At 42.6% G+C, this 14300-nt stretch overlaps 1 protein-coding gene across 1 annotated transcript; it reads right to left on the reverse strand.

Moving 5' to 3' along the window:
• Positions 1–96: 96 nt before the first annotated feature.
• Positions 97–13128, reverse strand: pdpr (pyruvate dehydrogenase phosphatase regulatory subunit). The gene is made up of 18 exons (XM_070957827.1): positions 13011–13128; positions 12057–12330; positions 11623–11756; positions 11118–11199; positions 10452–10615; positions 10193–10314; positions 9723–9840; positions 8548–8697; positions 7039–7231; positions 6757–6881; positions 6223–6378; positions 5636–5769; positions 5182–5330; positions 4992–5104; positions 4519–4613; positions 4163–4252; positions 3843–4025; positions 97–3173 (listed from the first exon to the last, which is right to left on the reverse strand). The coding sequence occupies exons 2-18, from the start codon at positions 12317–12319 to the stop codon at positions 2766–2768; spliced, it is 2679 nt and encodes an 892-aa protein (XP_070813928.1). The 5' UTR covers positions 12320–12330; positions 13011–13128; the 3' UTR covers positions 97–2765.
• Between the last annotated feature and the right edge of the window lie 1172 nt (positions 13129–14300).

The raw sequence follows: 14300 nt of genomic DNA on the forward strand, positions 1-14300 counted from the left end.
GCTCTCCCTTCAACGCTCACTCACAGCAGTGAAGTCGGACAGTTGAAAACAGCTGAAGTGACCTACAGGGTCGAGTGATGAGTGTCAACAGAGCCTGTGTGTTCATCACACAGCTACGTTTAATGTTGTTAATGGAGCCTTAATTATATTTTAAAAAAAAATGATATGAGAAAAATGAACAGCATATTATGAATATGTGTTTTTGTATAACGAAGCCCCAGAAGTTAATCGCACAAAGCCAAAGCAGAGCGCCACAGTGCTGGGAGGTCAGGTCACAGCACCGAGGCTGAACGACACACAGACTCAGAGTGATTCACTGCGCTCTCACATGCAAACGCTTCATTAAATATCAGAGCCTTTTTACAAACAACACACAAACTAGCCCTTTATAAGCAAGGTCTGACTTCCTGCTACAGCTTTTTTTTTTTTTTCCTTTTTAATGAAGTTTTATTGTACTTTTGAGACGGGCTACTGCTGACGGAGTGTAACTGTACGTCATTTGGAGTGGAAAGAAAGTGATAGAAAACTAATCAAAAGCAAGTCAGATGAAAACAAGCATGAAGATTTGCTCAGGCTTTTCATTTTTCTCTTTTGTGTGCAGTTGTAAACACAATTTTCTCCCCTTTCAGAGGTAAAAAAAAAAAAGTGCTTCAGTAAACTGAGCAAAGACTTTTAAAGGACCAATTTCAGAATATCAATTACAGGTTTGGACAAGGAGTTACGCTGTAAATAAGCATTATGTTACTCAGCAGATCAGGATTCTTAATCTGTCTATTCAGCGGGCTCCCAGCTGTGTCTGTCCTTTCATTTACGTTCCAGCGTGTTCCTCCTCAAGCACACTTAATCACTCATTACACTTCTAAATGAACTAAGATTGTAAAGCAATCTGCATCCGTGTAGTACAACTGTGACTGCAGTCAACATTCAAGAAAATCATCTGAAAGTGAAAATATGAGGAAAAGCCTGCGGGATCTGCACTCAGGAGTGACACAATGGCCGTAACATCACAGATAGCTATACTAGAGCTGCAACGATCAGTCGCTGGAATGAATCGATTTGCTGCTGATCTTTGTCGTTTTGTGGCAGTAAATGAAGAGAGGGGTTTGGGCTGTCGGTCGGACAGAAGAAGCAATCTGAAGATGTCACTTTGGGAAATCGCAATGAGCATTTTTCTGAATATCTAACAGACTAAATGATTCCTCTAATCCATGCTCTGTGCCTACAATCCTTCTCCATTATCTTCTTGTAATTTTGTGTCCTCCTCACAGTCTGTAAGGTGTTCAGTGCGTGTGACATCTGTGGTTTTTAGCATCATTTAGACGGTCAAGCAAACTTAAGGTTCCCTCCACAGTGTCAAATGTTTGCCCAGTACGACGTGACGTAGACTTCTAAAGGCAGCGAGAGATAAAAGGACCAAATTACTTTAAGATGTACACAAATGTACATGTAGGAAAACATCAAGCTGGCGTTTACATGAACGGAATAATTCTGGAAGGACAACTGGAATAATGAAACGACTCCCCAAAGCCCAAATCACACAACTGACTGACCAGAAAATGTGCAATACTGAAAATAGAGATTTTATAAACACTAGCTACAGAAAAATACATCGCTTTATTACAAATCGCAGTGAAGAAACAGCGTAACTCCGGGTGAGGCAAAAATCTAATCACCATTGTAAGATATAGTGGACTTGGGATTACAACTGTGGTCACGGCTTTCCCATTCTGCCTTCCTTCATCTATGGGCCAGCTGACATGAGCCACTCGTTCAGCGACACATCAGCAAAGCAAAACTTGAGCATCAAAAGGGCAACGCTGCTTCAAAATGACCACAGAACATAAATAACAGGCTGGATTATTTCACCGAGAATACATTACAAGCTGGACACGCAGCAGAATGACACCAGGAGCGCTGAAAGTTGGTTGATAAAGACATTAATGAGGGACAGAGGTCTGAAGCTTTTTAGGAGAGCCTGGGAGGCCTTTGTAACACGACTGGATGAGGAGTGAATGTGCAGCACAAAAGACAACATTTTACTAATGAAGGCTTCCCAATTCTTTCCCATGGCTTGTCCAGGCATGTTCCCTGATGGGGAAGGATGTCTAAGGATAGGATATCCCTTCATTGTTAATGATAATGCTGTGGGGGTGATAGTAGTGAGCAGTACCTCGATTAGGCCACATCGCATCACTCGTATTCTTTACTGCAGCAAATTGACAATGAAGTCAAAAACTACACTGACTGTAGACATTTGCTCAACAGCACTGAATGACTTTTCTTTCAGACTTTCAGACTGTGCAGCGCTGCAATGTTACATTGACAGGAACGCTACCGGAGAAGATTGTCGGTCAAGATCCCTTCTGGATGGGTTAAAGTGAACAAAGTGAAAGAGTCCTCAACACATATTGTTGATGTTGCCTTGACAAAGGCACTTAACCGCAGGCTGTCGCAGTAAACCAGCCTCTGAGACTGTGTGGACTGTGTTTGAGCGAGGGCTGAAGAAGAACTGCACAATTTGATGACACAGCTGCTCTGTATTTAATACAGTTGGAGCTTTTGGTGCCTCTTAAATATTGCACTTTGAAAGAGGAAGATGCAACGTGGAAGTCAAATATTAGAGGGACAAGAAGTGATTGTGCATTAAGCCCTCAGATTAGGTGCTAGAAAAGGGGCCGTAGGTTGGCACTGAGAGGTAAGTGCAGGAGTGGATTTGGTGAACTGAAGGAGTGTCAACTGAGGCAAATGCCTTCCACTGCTCTGCATCACTTCCCCTGGAGGTTGCTGAGCTCCATGTCTTCCTTGCGGCGTTTTTGTTGAGTGAAGAGCGAGCTGAAGGGGTAGAGTTTGGCTTTGGCTGGGTAGCGCTGGCCAGCAATGTCCACCTCATAGTCCCCACGGTTGATGAAGTCTGGGGTGATGGGTGTGGGGAGCCCCTCTGGGCTTGGCGGTGGAGATACAAAGCCAAGGCAGACGTGGCGCTCCAGAGTGTAGCTGTAGGCGCTGCTGGTGGTCGTCCCAGCTAACTGACCGTTACAGTAGATGGGCTCGCCCCACCATGGCCACAGGTCCAGCTCAGTGTCGTGGTCCTCTAGAACCAGCATGACGAACCGCCGAGACACGCCATCCTGACGCTGCTGCAGCAAGGCCTCGCGACCAAGGAAATCTGTGTCCTGATGGAGGCGCAGAGAAGCCAGGAGAACGTGGCAGAAAACAGAAGAAACAGGAAAAAGGGAAGAGGAATGGAAAAAGAGAGATAAAGGACAGAGCAGCGTTAGATGTGATGTTGTGTGGCTCTGTTGGGAGCAGCAGGAAACAACTTTTCATTTCATACATTTCTTCAATAAACTTCACAATAAAGGCATCGATTCTGCTGATGACTTCCCATCTGAAAGCAATCTGTGAAACCAATTTTACACTGTGAGGTGAAATCAGCAATGCCGTACTGACGTTATTACTGTGTGCAGCAGACAGCACACCTGATGCTCCACTGTTTTTAAAATGAGGCCGATGGTAAACTTCACTGCTGCTGGTGTAAAGCGCCACCTGTTGTGCCTGCAGGTGCAGCTTGGTGATCATTTTTCCCAGCAAAAACTATAACAGATGTTTAAAGCTTCAGCAAAGCAGATGTCATCCTACTTTTCATTATTCTCTCATCTTCTAACTGCTTAGAAGCCAAAAAAAGTAAAGCAAGAGCATCAAAAAACACTTGATGTAAAGCTCCTCACTGAAGCGAGCTTGATAACAGCAAGGAGTTGCTGTTTCGTAACCAAAAACTAGAAATCAGAATCCACACTGATGTCACAGTTTGATGTGGTTACACAGCTGAACTTTCAACACACCTTATCAAACTTAACCCTGAACTCTCGTCCACACTCCAGCGGGGTGGTGAAGGTGTCGAGGTCCTGACCCCAGAAAGCAAAGAATTTCTCTATGCGCAGGCTGCGCAGCGCGTAGTACCCTGCATTACGAATCCCGTACTTCTGACCGACTGACATCACCTCGTTGTACACATGCAGAGCGTACTGTGGAGAGCAGAGGGGGACACTGAAGTTAGACTTCATGAACAGTATGTAGCTCTTTCTAAAAGCTGACTTTAACAACCACCCTGTGGAATGGGGACATGGTACATGTTTTTGCATGTGTGCAGGTGTGAACCCACCTCTATAGGTATGTAGAGCATGAACCCTGGTTCCCCAGTGTGAGTCATACTCATCACTCTGATCCCATTGGCGTAGCCAACACTCATTTCCTGTAGACACACATACATGCATGGTTAATGTGTGGATAACAATCAGGTATAAACATTTACTTGTGCAACATTTCAACTACTACAACCACAGATACAAAAACTATAGTACAGCTGCTGCTGCTGCTGCTGCTACTTCAGCTTCTTCAATAATTAATAATATCACTCCTCCTTTTGCTATCACCACTACAACTATTATTATTATTATTATTATTATTAATAATAATAAACCTCTATTAATATTATTGAAACTAGCCTTTGTTTCCTACCTTACAGAACATGGAGGGGAAGTGGTCAGGTGTCATGGAAACATATGACAGCTCTGCCAAAACGTCCATTGCACGAGGTCCAATCAGGTTTAAAGCTGTGGGCAAAGGACCAGAGTTACAAACACTCAATCTTCTGATACATACTGTACAATGCTATGGGTAAGTTTTGGGATGGAGAGAGAGACAGATGGTGTTTTATCTTGCACAGAAAAATCTGAATGAAGGCAAAGTGTTACTCACACTTCAGACCATTATGGTAATTACATTTACAAATACAAATTATATTTTGGACAGTAATTAACCATCCTCTTGGTCCCCTAACACCAAACCCAAAACGAGGCCACTTAAATAACTGGGTTAACAGAGGAGAGTGAATGAAGGATACCACCAATTTGACTTCCACCCTTTAATACTGTGTGGACACTAGATGGCGATGTCACTTCAGGACCTTAACAACAGTGCATGGCGCTTACCAGTGTACTTCCAGCTGACATCCTCTAGGTGGAGGTGTGGGTCATTGGGCATGTGTCTCTTAATCCAGGACCAACAGTGGACCTGCTGGTCTGTTGGAGAAATGATGAAGAAGCTGGAGAGGGAACATGTGGGTTCTTTTAAATGCTCATGGTCAACTGCATGTTGTTTTACCGTCAATACGCCACAAACCTGTTCTTGCTGAGTCGGACCACACTGCAGTCGTTCTCATAGCCTCCCCTCTCATTCAGCATGCCGGTGTGGACGATATGTCCAACAGGAACATCCAGGTCGTTTGCACACAGATGCTGCAGCAGGTCCAAGGCCTGGTCCTTGGTTGACTGGGACATCAAGACAGACCAGAATTGGACTCACTTTAATACCATGGATGCATTACTCTTTGGCTCATTGATTCAGAAAGAAAAGACAGAATGAATAAGTGCTGCATCAGTGGCTCCGCGTTGACAAAGAATTGCATAATGTTCCATTTTGAAAACACTTTTCTGTGTTCTGGCACAGATAAATGTGGAACTGGTGGAAAACTCATGCTGACTCACTGGGTGTGACCAGAAGAGGGCAGCGCAGCAGCAGTTCTCCTATCAGCTGCTTAAACCTCGTAAATTGTCTATAATGCATCACGACTTACAGTCAGTTCAAACTTTGTGAAGGAGGACATGTCGATGACACAGACAGCCTCTTTGCAGCATTTCACTTCTGCGCCAACAATGTCAAACCAGTCGGGCTTGTAGAAGGTTTTACTCTGGTCCAGAGACAACAGATCTACACACACACAGACACACACAGACACAATCATGCAGAGATAATATATCATGCGTGTATATTATAGATTATAGGCTGAGACTTACAATGCTCTACTTTCTGCTAAGAAAACACAATTAATTAAACTGCTATTTAAATCCCTTCAAAATTGTGCAACACTCAGAGAAAACTTGCCACAATCCAACCTCAGAAAAATACAACACAACTGTGAAATGCCCTGCTGCTATCTTTGGTTCCAGCATACTCTCAGTTCATCACAGGAAACGGCATAATTAACCTATATTTCATAAAAGTCCTTCTCAGTCGCTTGACATGAACACCATCAAGTCTACAGGATCGCACTGACACTGGCCCTGAAAACCCTGTTCTTAATCAGGTTTGAAAAGTCATTTGAATTCTTACTGAAGATGAACATAAAGACAATGCAGTGTGTTGCTGGGGAGTAATCTGTACCTTTCCCAGGAGGAACAAAGTATTTGGGCCTTTCAAAACCATGTTTCTCCATCCATCGAGCTCCCTGGGTGTCCAGGCGATCGTACAGAGGGCTGGTCCGCAGCTGACGCCCGGTCTGGAAGTCCCACCGAGGAACCTTTAGTTCAAATAGCAGAGCTGGACACAAACACACAGACACAAACACATTGGAGAGAAAAAATATAAATGTATATAAATATAAATAAATTTGTAACTAATCGGGTGTTACTTGTGGCGGTGCTGCTGCCTGTCTTCAGAGAACAGCTCAATTATACAGTGTATAATTTTTTTTATTACCTTCACCAAAGAATGTCTCTAATGGAGGAGATGAGGACAAAATCTACAATCCACTCTTCACACTTCATCTTATCCTACCTTCAGCTGAACATAAACATGCATTTGTAGTATGGACAAGAGGAACAATTACAGCGACCAATAAATGCACAGGGTTGTTTTAAGATGTTTTAAGATGCACCAAATAGCAAATAGCAACTGTAACAAGAGTTCACTACTTACGCACAACTTCCATTACTCTGTGTCTCAGGAAGGTTCGGCTGCTCTGCAGGCTACCAAAGCGTTTGATGTCCAGTGGCCAGACGTTGGCAGTGGGATAGCCATAGGTCATCCACTCTGCCAGGTACCTGGACAACAAATCCCACAGCATGCCCTGTGAGCTTCATTGCACTGCAATCGAAACATATTCTGACTACTACGCTGATGACAGAAATGAATAAACTGTGGATGAACTACTCAATGTCTCAAAGATACTTATACAAACACACTTATACCCATGCTTACTTGCCGGCTCCTCCGGCGAAGGCCAGGCCAGAGGAGTTCATCCCTGCCAGCACATAGTAGCCAGAGACACCTGGCGTCTCCCCCATCAGACAGCGCATATCAGGGGTGAACGACTCCGGACAGTTGACCAGCTGATGGATCTCAGCTGACTCAAGAGCTGGCATTCTCCTCAGCAAGGCACTCAGCATTGGCTCTGGAGGCAGAAGAATCCACAATCTCTCTCTCAAAAAGGTGCCAGGCCCACATCAATATAGTATTTTCAAATCAGACATCAAATTTCATATAAACCCCACTGCTTCCTGCCACCAAAATGGGGCTGCTACTTGTCCTCCTGCTCCTATATTTGTCTTGTCCACTCATTATTGAACTTTCATTCCACACCATACCATTCATACCATCCAGCACTATCATAACAGATCTGGACAGGAGGTGGCTGATGATATACTGCTGTCCTAACGACAACCTGTCACACTGCATAACGGCTCTCAGATTACTAGCATGAAGCCAAGGCCAAAAGGCAGGTGTCTGTGTGTTTGTGTGTGTGTGTGTGTGTGTGTGTGTGTGTGTGTGTGTGTGTGTGTGTGTGTGAGTGAGAGAGAGAGAGAGAGAGAGAGAGAGAGAGAGAGAGAGAGAGAGAGAGAGAGAGAGAGAGAGAGAGAGAGAGAGGGGCATACTTTGAACTAAATTGTTTAAGGCTGGAATCCAATTAACAGCATGAAAGAAACATTTGAAAAGGTGGACCAGTGCACCTACACCAAAAAAAAAGATACTCGACCTGACCATTCAATCACTGAAGGACAAAATATATCAGAATAATATTTTAAATATACTGATAATAAATGGAACACCATTACTTTAGCCTTGCCAAGAATCAGAAATGCAATGGAAAGAAATCTGGGTTCATCAGCACAGAAAAGATATTGGGAGGTGTAAACAAGCTGTTAGCCTAAACTTAGGTCAAAGATCAAATGATGAAGAGCAACAATGCAACTCTGCTCCTAACAGGGCCAAAACATGCAAGTTAATGCAAAAACAGAGATGCTCAGTCTTACTACAAAAACATGACCTGATCGTTCACAAAAAGTATTCTGCCTTTGTCCAGGCGCACATAACAAGACACCTCCATTATGCTCAGTTTATCCAATGTGCTGCCATGGTCCAATCATCTAAAACACCAAAAAACACCCACGTTGTTTAACTGCAGTGCTCTCTGGACTCTCTGGAATGAAACTGCAAATGTTTCAGTAAATTGCTTTACTCACAAAGTACAATTGAGACACCCGACCATTATGCAAAACAACACACACCTTTTGTCTGCGCTACATTACTGACAGTGACTGCAGTGACAAATGTGTCCACCTTATCTACAGCTCATTTGTCTCTGTGCATCTGCTGAATGGAAGTTAAAAAGGGTAAGTCTAGGCAGCGTACTGCAATTTTACTCAGAGCAGCTGACACCAAAACCTGTCATCAAACAACTGATCACAATTAATGATCCTGCTCCATTACCAAAGTGGTCCCAGTCCTCCTGCATGTTCTGGATCTCCAGCTGGTTGCGGCCCTCTGTGAAGATGGGTTTGGGGTTCTTCTCAAAGCCCCCTGACAGAAGGCCTCCCTGCCATGGCCGTGCATATATCCTGCCATCCATATCAATCACCACTGGAGACAAGACACAGGCTCAGTTAGATCACCTCTTCTCCTGGGCTTGACCACAGCCAACCTGTAACCTGGGGGTGATTTGTTTGGAGCAGCCACTTCAGTACATAAAACACAGGAACATACAAACAAATAAATCATGAGCTAAAATGTTAAATTGAATCTATAACTAATACTTAGAAATGAACTTGATAAAGACAATAAAAAGATAAAACTAACTAATATTGACATCTTTTTGTTTGAGACAGATGATTAAGATTTTAATGCTTTTCAAGCTGCTTTTGTCCTTTACTGTGATACCAGAAGGTAAAAAGAAAAACTCAGGAGACTCTCAATGAGAAGAAAGAACAAAACAACAGACAGACAGACAGACAGACAGACAGACAGACAGACAGACAGACAGACAGACAGACAGACAGACAGACAGACAGAGGAGGAATTTAGCTTGTGTTTGTTGCCTTCACTTCACAATACCATCAGTCTTCATCTCAAAGGTGATCAGCAGCACCCAAATATTTCTATGATGTAACCATGTCCAAACTCTGTGTATGATGCTCTCATTGGCTGCATCTCTGTAACTACACCCAACAACAACAATAATAACAACAGCCTGCAGAGTCACAAGAATCAAGTAAAGTTATGTTTTCCTTCCTCCAGTCTAAAAATGCATTTAGCATTATTAGCACTGACAGACACTCTGCTGCAACCATGGTGAAATTACTTAGCAAATGGAGGTGCTGGCTATAAAAATATTGCAAATGCAAATGGCACTATAACAGCATACAGTCTCAGAGCAGGCTTCACTTGACACCACTGTGTCAACTTCATCTTAGAGGAAACTGACTGGCGGGGAGATGCTTGTTGCAGTAATATACTGCGCAACTCTCTCGGCCAATCTGCCAAAATCTGTAGGTTTCTCTCTAATACAGAAATTATATTTAGCTGGCAAATCAGTAAAAGTGATTGGAATTTTAACTGTGCTTGCACCAAGAAAAAGTGAATTATTTTGTGTGTTCAATTTACAAGACCTGGAGTGTTAAGTGGAAGTGGATCCTGGAGAGGCTTAGTGAGGAGGTAGAAGTGTTCACAGCCATGAAGAGGAACAGACACCTTCATCTCACTCGCCTGGCCCAGCTCATAAGCCCACTACAGCAAGAGAGAAGGAACAAATATATCACACACTTTGTTCTGAACACAGGTGTACTGACTGTGCCAGTGTACCAAATAAGATTAGCTATTTAGTGTCGGGACACAAAATCAAAACAACAAAAATCAACATGAATGGTCACCTCAGTTACCCCTATTAGACTGACAACTGGCTCCACTAAGATCATAAGAAATAAGACATGTAATTCCCTGTTGGAGACACTGCAACATATCCTGTGAGAGCACCCAATTTTGTTAGTCACACTGAGTTTAACTACTGTTGAATGTAGGTGAGAATCAGAAAATGATTTACATTGAAACAACGCAGAAAAAATCCCAGTCTGAAGATTACCTGTCCAGCACAGTTGACGAAATATTCACACTCAATGGAGCCACGTTCAGTCTCCACCGCCATCACTTGACCCTTCTCTACAAGAACCTGTTGAACACTGGTTCGCTCCAGGATCTGAACCCCTGGTTAAGACAAAATGGCATTGAAGAGGGGGAGAATTAAAACAATGGTCAGAATTAAAGTACTGCTTGTACAACTTTTTGACATGATGGTCCTTTAAAGTCCAATCAAAGGCAAGTTGTGCGTTTGAGTCTCTTACCATGTCCAGCAGCAGCCACAGCCAGGGCGTGGTTAAGATCAGGCGGAGACACCACAGCGTCTCCAGGCAGGTGGAGTGCTCCCACTAGGTCATGAATGTTAACAAGAGGGTGGAGTTTGGCCACCTCTTTAGGCTTAATGATGTTGCAGCTGATGCCCATTATCCTAAGAATTGAGTGGAAAAGATAAAAATGATGGCGTAATACTAATACAGATATTTTAATTAGAAGGCTCTGCATAACTAACCCAGTTCCACACCTCTGAATCATTTGAATATCTGAACAAATTAGAGATGTGGGCAGTGTAACATCATGACCTTAATTAAATGAGGAACTTGTGGCTGGACTTGAACATTGGGGGATCACTCAAAGGCCCTGTGCAACTTGACAGAGTTTGAGCAGTTTTGCAAAGTCGTCTGAGAAGTCTGTGCCTCCCTGCCTCATCCATAGATTCAAGGCAGCAAATGCTGCCAAGGGTATCTCAACTATATGCCTTACATTAACGCTCTGCTTGGACTTCCTTTCTAAAAAAACAGACTGTGCCTCTGTAAAAAAAAAAAAAAAAAAAGACTTGTGTACATATATTTACATATACTTGGCAATAAAGCTTTTTCTGATTCTGATTCTGATTCTGAACTAAATACTGACATGAGGTTTTGTGGTCTTACTTTAGTCGAGATGCCAGGCGCTTCAGAGAGATGAAGCGATCCTGATTTTGGGCCAGACACAGAGACCCTGTATTCACATATCCTAAAACACAGAGACAAGCACACCAAACAACATATTATGTGACTCAGAAGTTCTCAAATCACAAATACAGAGTAAAGCTAAAATGAAACATATAGACAGAGCGTTACAGAGAGTGTTATGGTGATATCTTGGACTTCAACAGGAAGCTGCTTTACTAACCAAATTACTGCAATGAAATACAATGCTATGACAATACAGTGACTGTTTAGTGCACATACTCTATAACCCCTTGGGAAATAAAAGTACAAATTGTAGTAAAAGAGAGACCAAATAGTTCAATAAAATCAATGACGGGTGTTCATATTATGTAATCTGTTAGCAGTAAAAATTATAATATTAGTCATATCATAAACCCCTGTCTTTGTGAAAAGCAGCAGAATAAGTGAAATGTGAGAGAAAGCTAAACATGTCAAAGTGTCTGACCTGTTTTGACCCCAGTCTCCTCCTCCAGCTGCTGGTAAAGACTTTTGGAGTAGCTCGCCATTTGACACTCAATGGAAATAGGCTTTGCCACACTGATAATGCCAGCACACAGTCTGGTTGTTCCTGCGCCAAGTCTGCCAACAGGACAACAGGACAAGCAACACAGTATTACAATACTGTGCTACAATACTACAATCTCCAATACACTTCTGTTTTTACTTGATCCTCTTCTGATTCCTAATGCAGAATTTGTCCTTATTCATCCCCCACAGGGATATCACAGGTCAAGGTTGGTGATTGAACACAAATTGCTGAGCCAAAGGGGATTCAGTGTCTTTCACAAGGCCAATACAGCAAGTGAACACTTCACAATAGACCCTCCAACCAACTTCAGAAGTTCAAATTCCCAGCAAATGAAATGATATTTATCTCACCTGCCCTGCTCCAGCAGCACAATATCAGTCCAGCCCAGTTTGGCGAGGTGATAGGCTACCGATGTCCCCATGATTCCTCCTCCACAAATCACCACACGGGCTTCTTTGGGCAGTGGGAGCAGCTGGGAGTCTCCACTGACAGCCATACAGTGGGGGGAGGTCCAGAGGCCCCTGCAGGCCAGTCTGTACCCGGTCTGCGGAAGCAGCAGCCTAGGGAGCAGGACAGGGGACAGAGCCCTGGAGCTCCGCACACAGCTACACATAGCTGCGCTTTCTGCAACCACAAACAAACGCACAGCCTCGTTTACTGCTCATGTACTCAAGAATTCAAGGTTATTATTAGTTAGGTTAAAATGTCAACACTGCACACTATCTAATTTCTATAAGGTCACACGTAGATACAGTTAATACAGTCGTAGTTCGGAGAGTAAGTTACGAATGCTATTTATGAAGTTGCATTTAGCTCAACGAACAGAGTTTGGTATTAAATGCAGGAATCGGCTCTTGGCAACGAAGACGGGGCCTTGGAAGACAGCAAGGTTAACTTACAATAGTCCCTCAGCTATCGCAATTATATCTCAGATGACTAGCTAAATAATTGTGTTAGCTTGTTTTAAGCATCGCTGCATTTATCCCTTTAGCAGCACTGCTAGCTTCATCTTACAGGACGGTAGTACCTTTGTAAACGACCCTGTAACCTAATCTTAGAGGTACAGAGCTGCAGCTGACCTGTACAGTGGTTAAGTGTCGTAAAGTTTCTTGACATTTTGTGTTTTCTGAGCTGCTGGGGTTAACGTAAAGTTAGCGTTAGTGCCACTAGTAGCTAGCATTCGTAGCTCAGCTAACGAAAAATAGCGAACTAATGTTGATTATTTGCCGATGTAACTAAACGACAACCGTGTTGACTTTTTCCCCTCGCGCTTTCTTCATTCTTTATAACGACATGTTACTCACCGAATCAGCCAGGTCCAGACGTTGTGGTACTTAAAGGATAGAAGTGAACACCAGTGAGTGATATGACAGAAAGTCTTGTTTGGGTACAGCAGCGCTCACTATCAAGGTCAAACTGGCTTCGATCACTGCTGCCACTTCCGGCCGACACCTTCAAAATCAAATCCCTCTGACTGACTTGTAATGTAGTAATCAGTCAACAAATTGTCAATTAATTGTCAAATTAGAGCGACTTCTTAGTTAACTATCCTGAAATAATTTCAATAAAATATCAATAAAGTACTCTATCTTAACTTAAATAAGTTAAGGCCACATATTTGGGATGTAGGGTTAGGTTTGGGTTAGGGTTAGGGTTAGCTTTAGAACACTTGTTGAAATATTTAGTATCTAAAATGCGTAAACTGGGAGTTAAAGATAAGACATATGAGAAGAAGAATAAAGGAATCCCACACGCTGTTTAATATGCAAAGTCACACAACATAGATACAACTAATACATTTTTTTGCCTGTAATTTATTTATTAATTTGTTATTGTGTTAACAGTCTTTATTGCCTTGCCTATATTGATTAAAGTGGCCTATATTGGATGGTAGATATAAAGGTTTTCATCCAGCCTTGATCTTTATTGAGGGACAGCAGTGAATTGATCTGTTTCGCACACCCAAAACTGGAGTTTCAACAGGTTGTCAATGTTTCTGGTGTTGTTTGCCTGAGAGGTAGTTCCTTCAAGATGATTGGTCAGACTGAGCATAATCAATACACCACATATCAAAGAATACTTCCAAAGTAGAACTGGAATACTTCAAAACAAAAGTGTCAGTAGTAACACTGGGTTGGGAAGAGCATGCAGTATTTGTAGTATGTGCAGCTCAGCATAGATATATAGTGGCCACTGAGGGGTGCCAGAAGTCAGCTGAAACTGGTGTTTGTGTCTGTACTGACTGCACCAAAGTGAGCTCTGCTGGAATCTACATCAGTACTCACAAAAGGAATAAATACAGCATGTTACTGGAAGTATTGATAAGTCATTGTGTATTTCTCTCAAGATTATATTTGCAACACATTTTCAGTGGTTATTAAGGTAGTTTAAAAAAATGGCACAAATTTCTCATAAAGTCTTTAGCTTTATGAAATGTAACTAATTTCTTTATTAATTACTCACTGGGACTTCATAAATGCAGCTTTAAGTTGTTAATAACATCAAGTTATCAGGTTGTGAACAATGTGTCATTTTAGCTCTTCGGATGGGCAACTCTTGACGTCTGACCTACTGGAAAAGAGCATCTTATTAAC

Source organism: Chaetodon trifascialis, chromosome 1 (genome assembly GCF_039877785.1).
Source record: "Chaetodon trifascialis isolate fChaTrf1 chromosome 1, fChaTrf1.hap1, whole genome shotgun sequence".
NCBI lineage: Eukaryota > Metazoa > Chordata > Actinopteri > Chaetodontiformes > Chaetodontidae > Chaetodon > Chaetodon trifascialis.

Excerpts from the sequence above, each read along its gene's own strand:
- pdpr (XM_070957827.1), bottom strand. The coding sequence starts at position 12,319 with ATGTGTAGCTGTGTGCGGAGCTCCAGGGCTCTGTCCCCTGTCCTGCTC. Across the intron at positions 7,232-8,547 it reads GGAGGACTGGGACCACTTTG|AGCCAATGCTGAGTGCCTTG; the intron begins GTAATGGAGCAG and ends TTCTGCCTCCAG. Across the intron at positions 4,026-4,162 it reads TGCTCTACATACCTATAGAG|TACGCTCTGCATGTGTACAA; the intron begins GTGGGTTCACAC and ends TGCTCTCCACAG.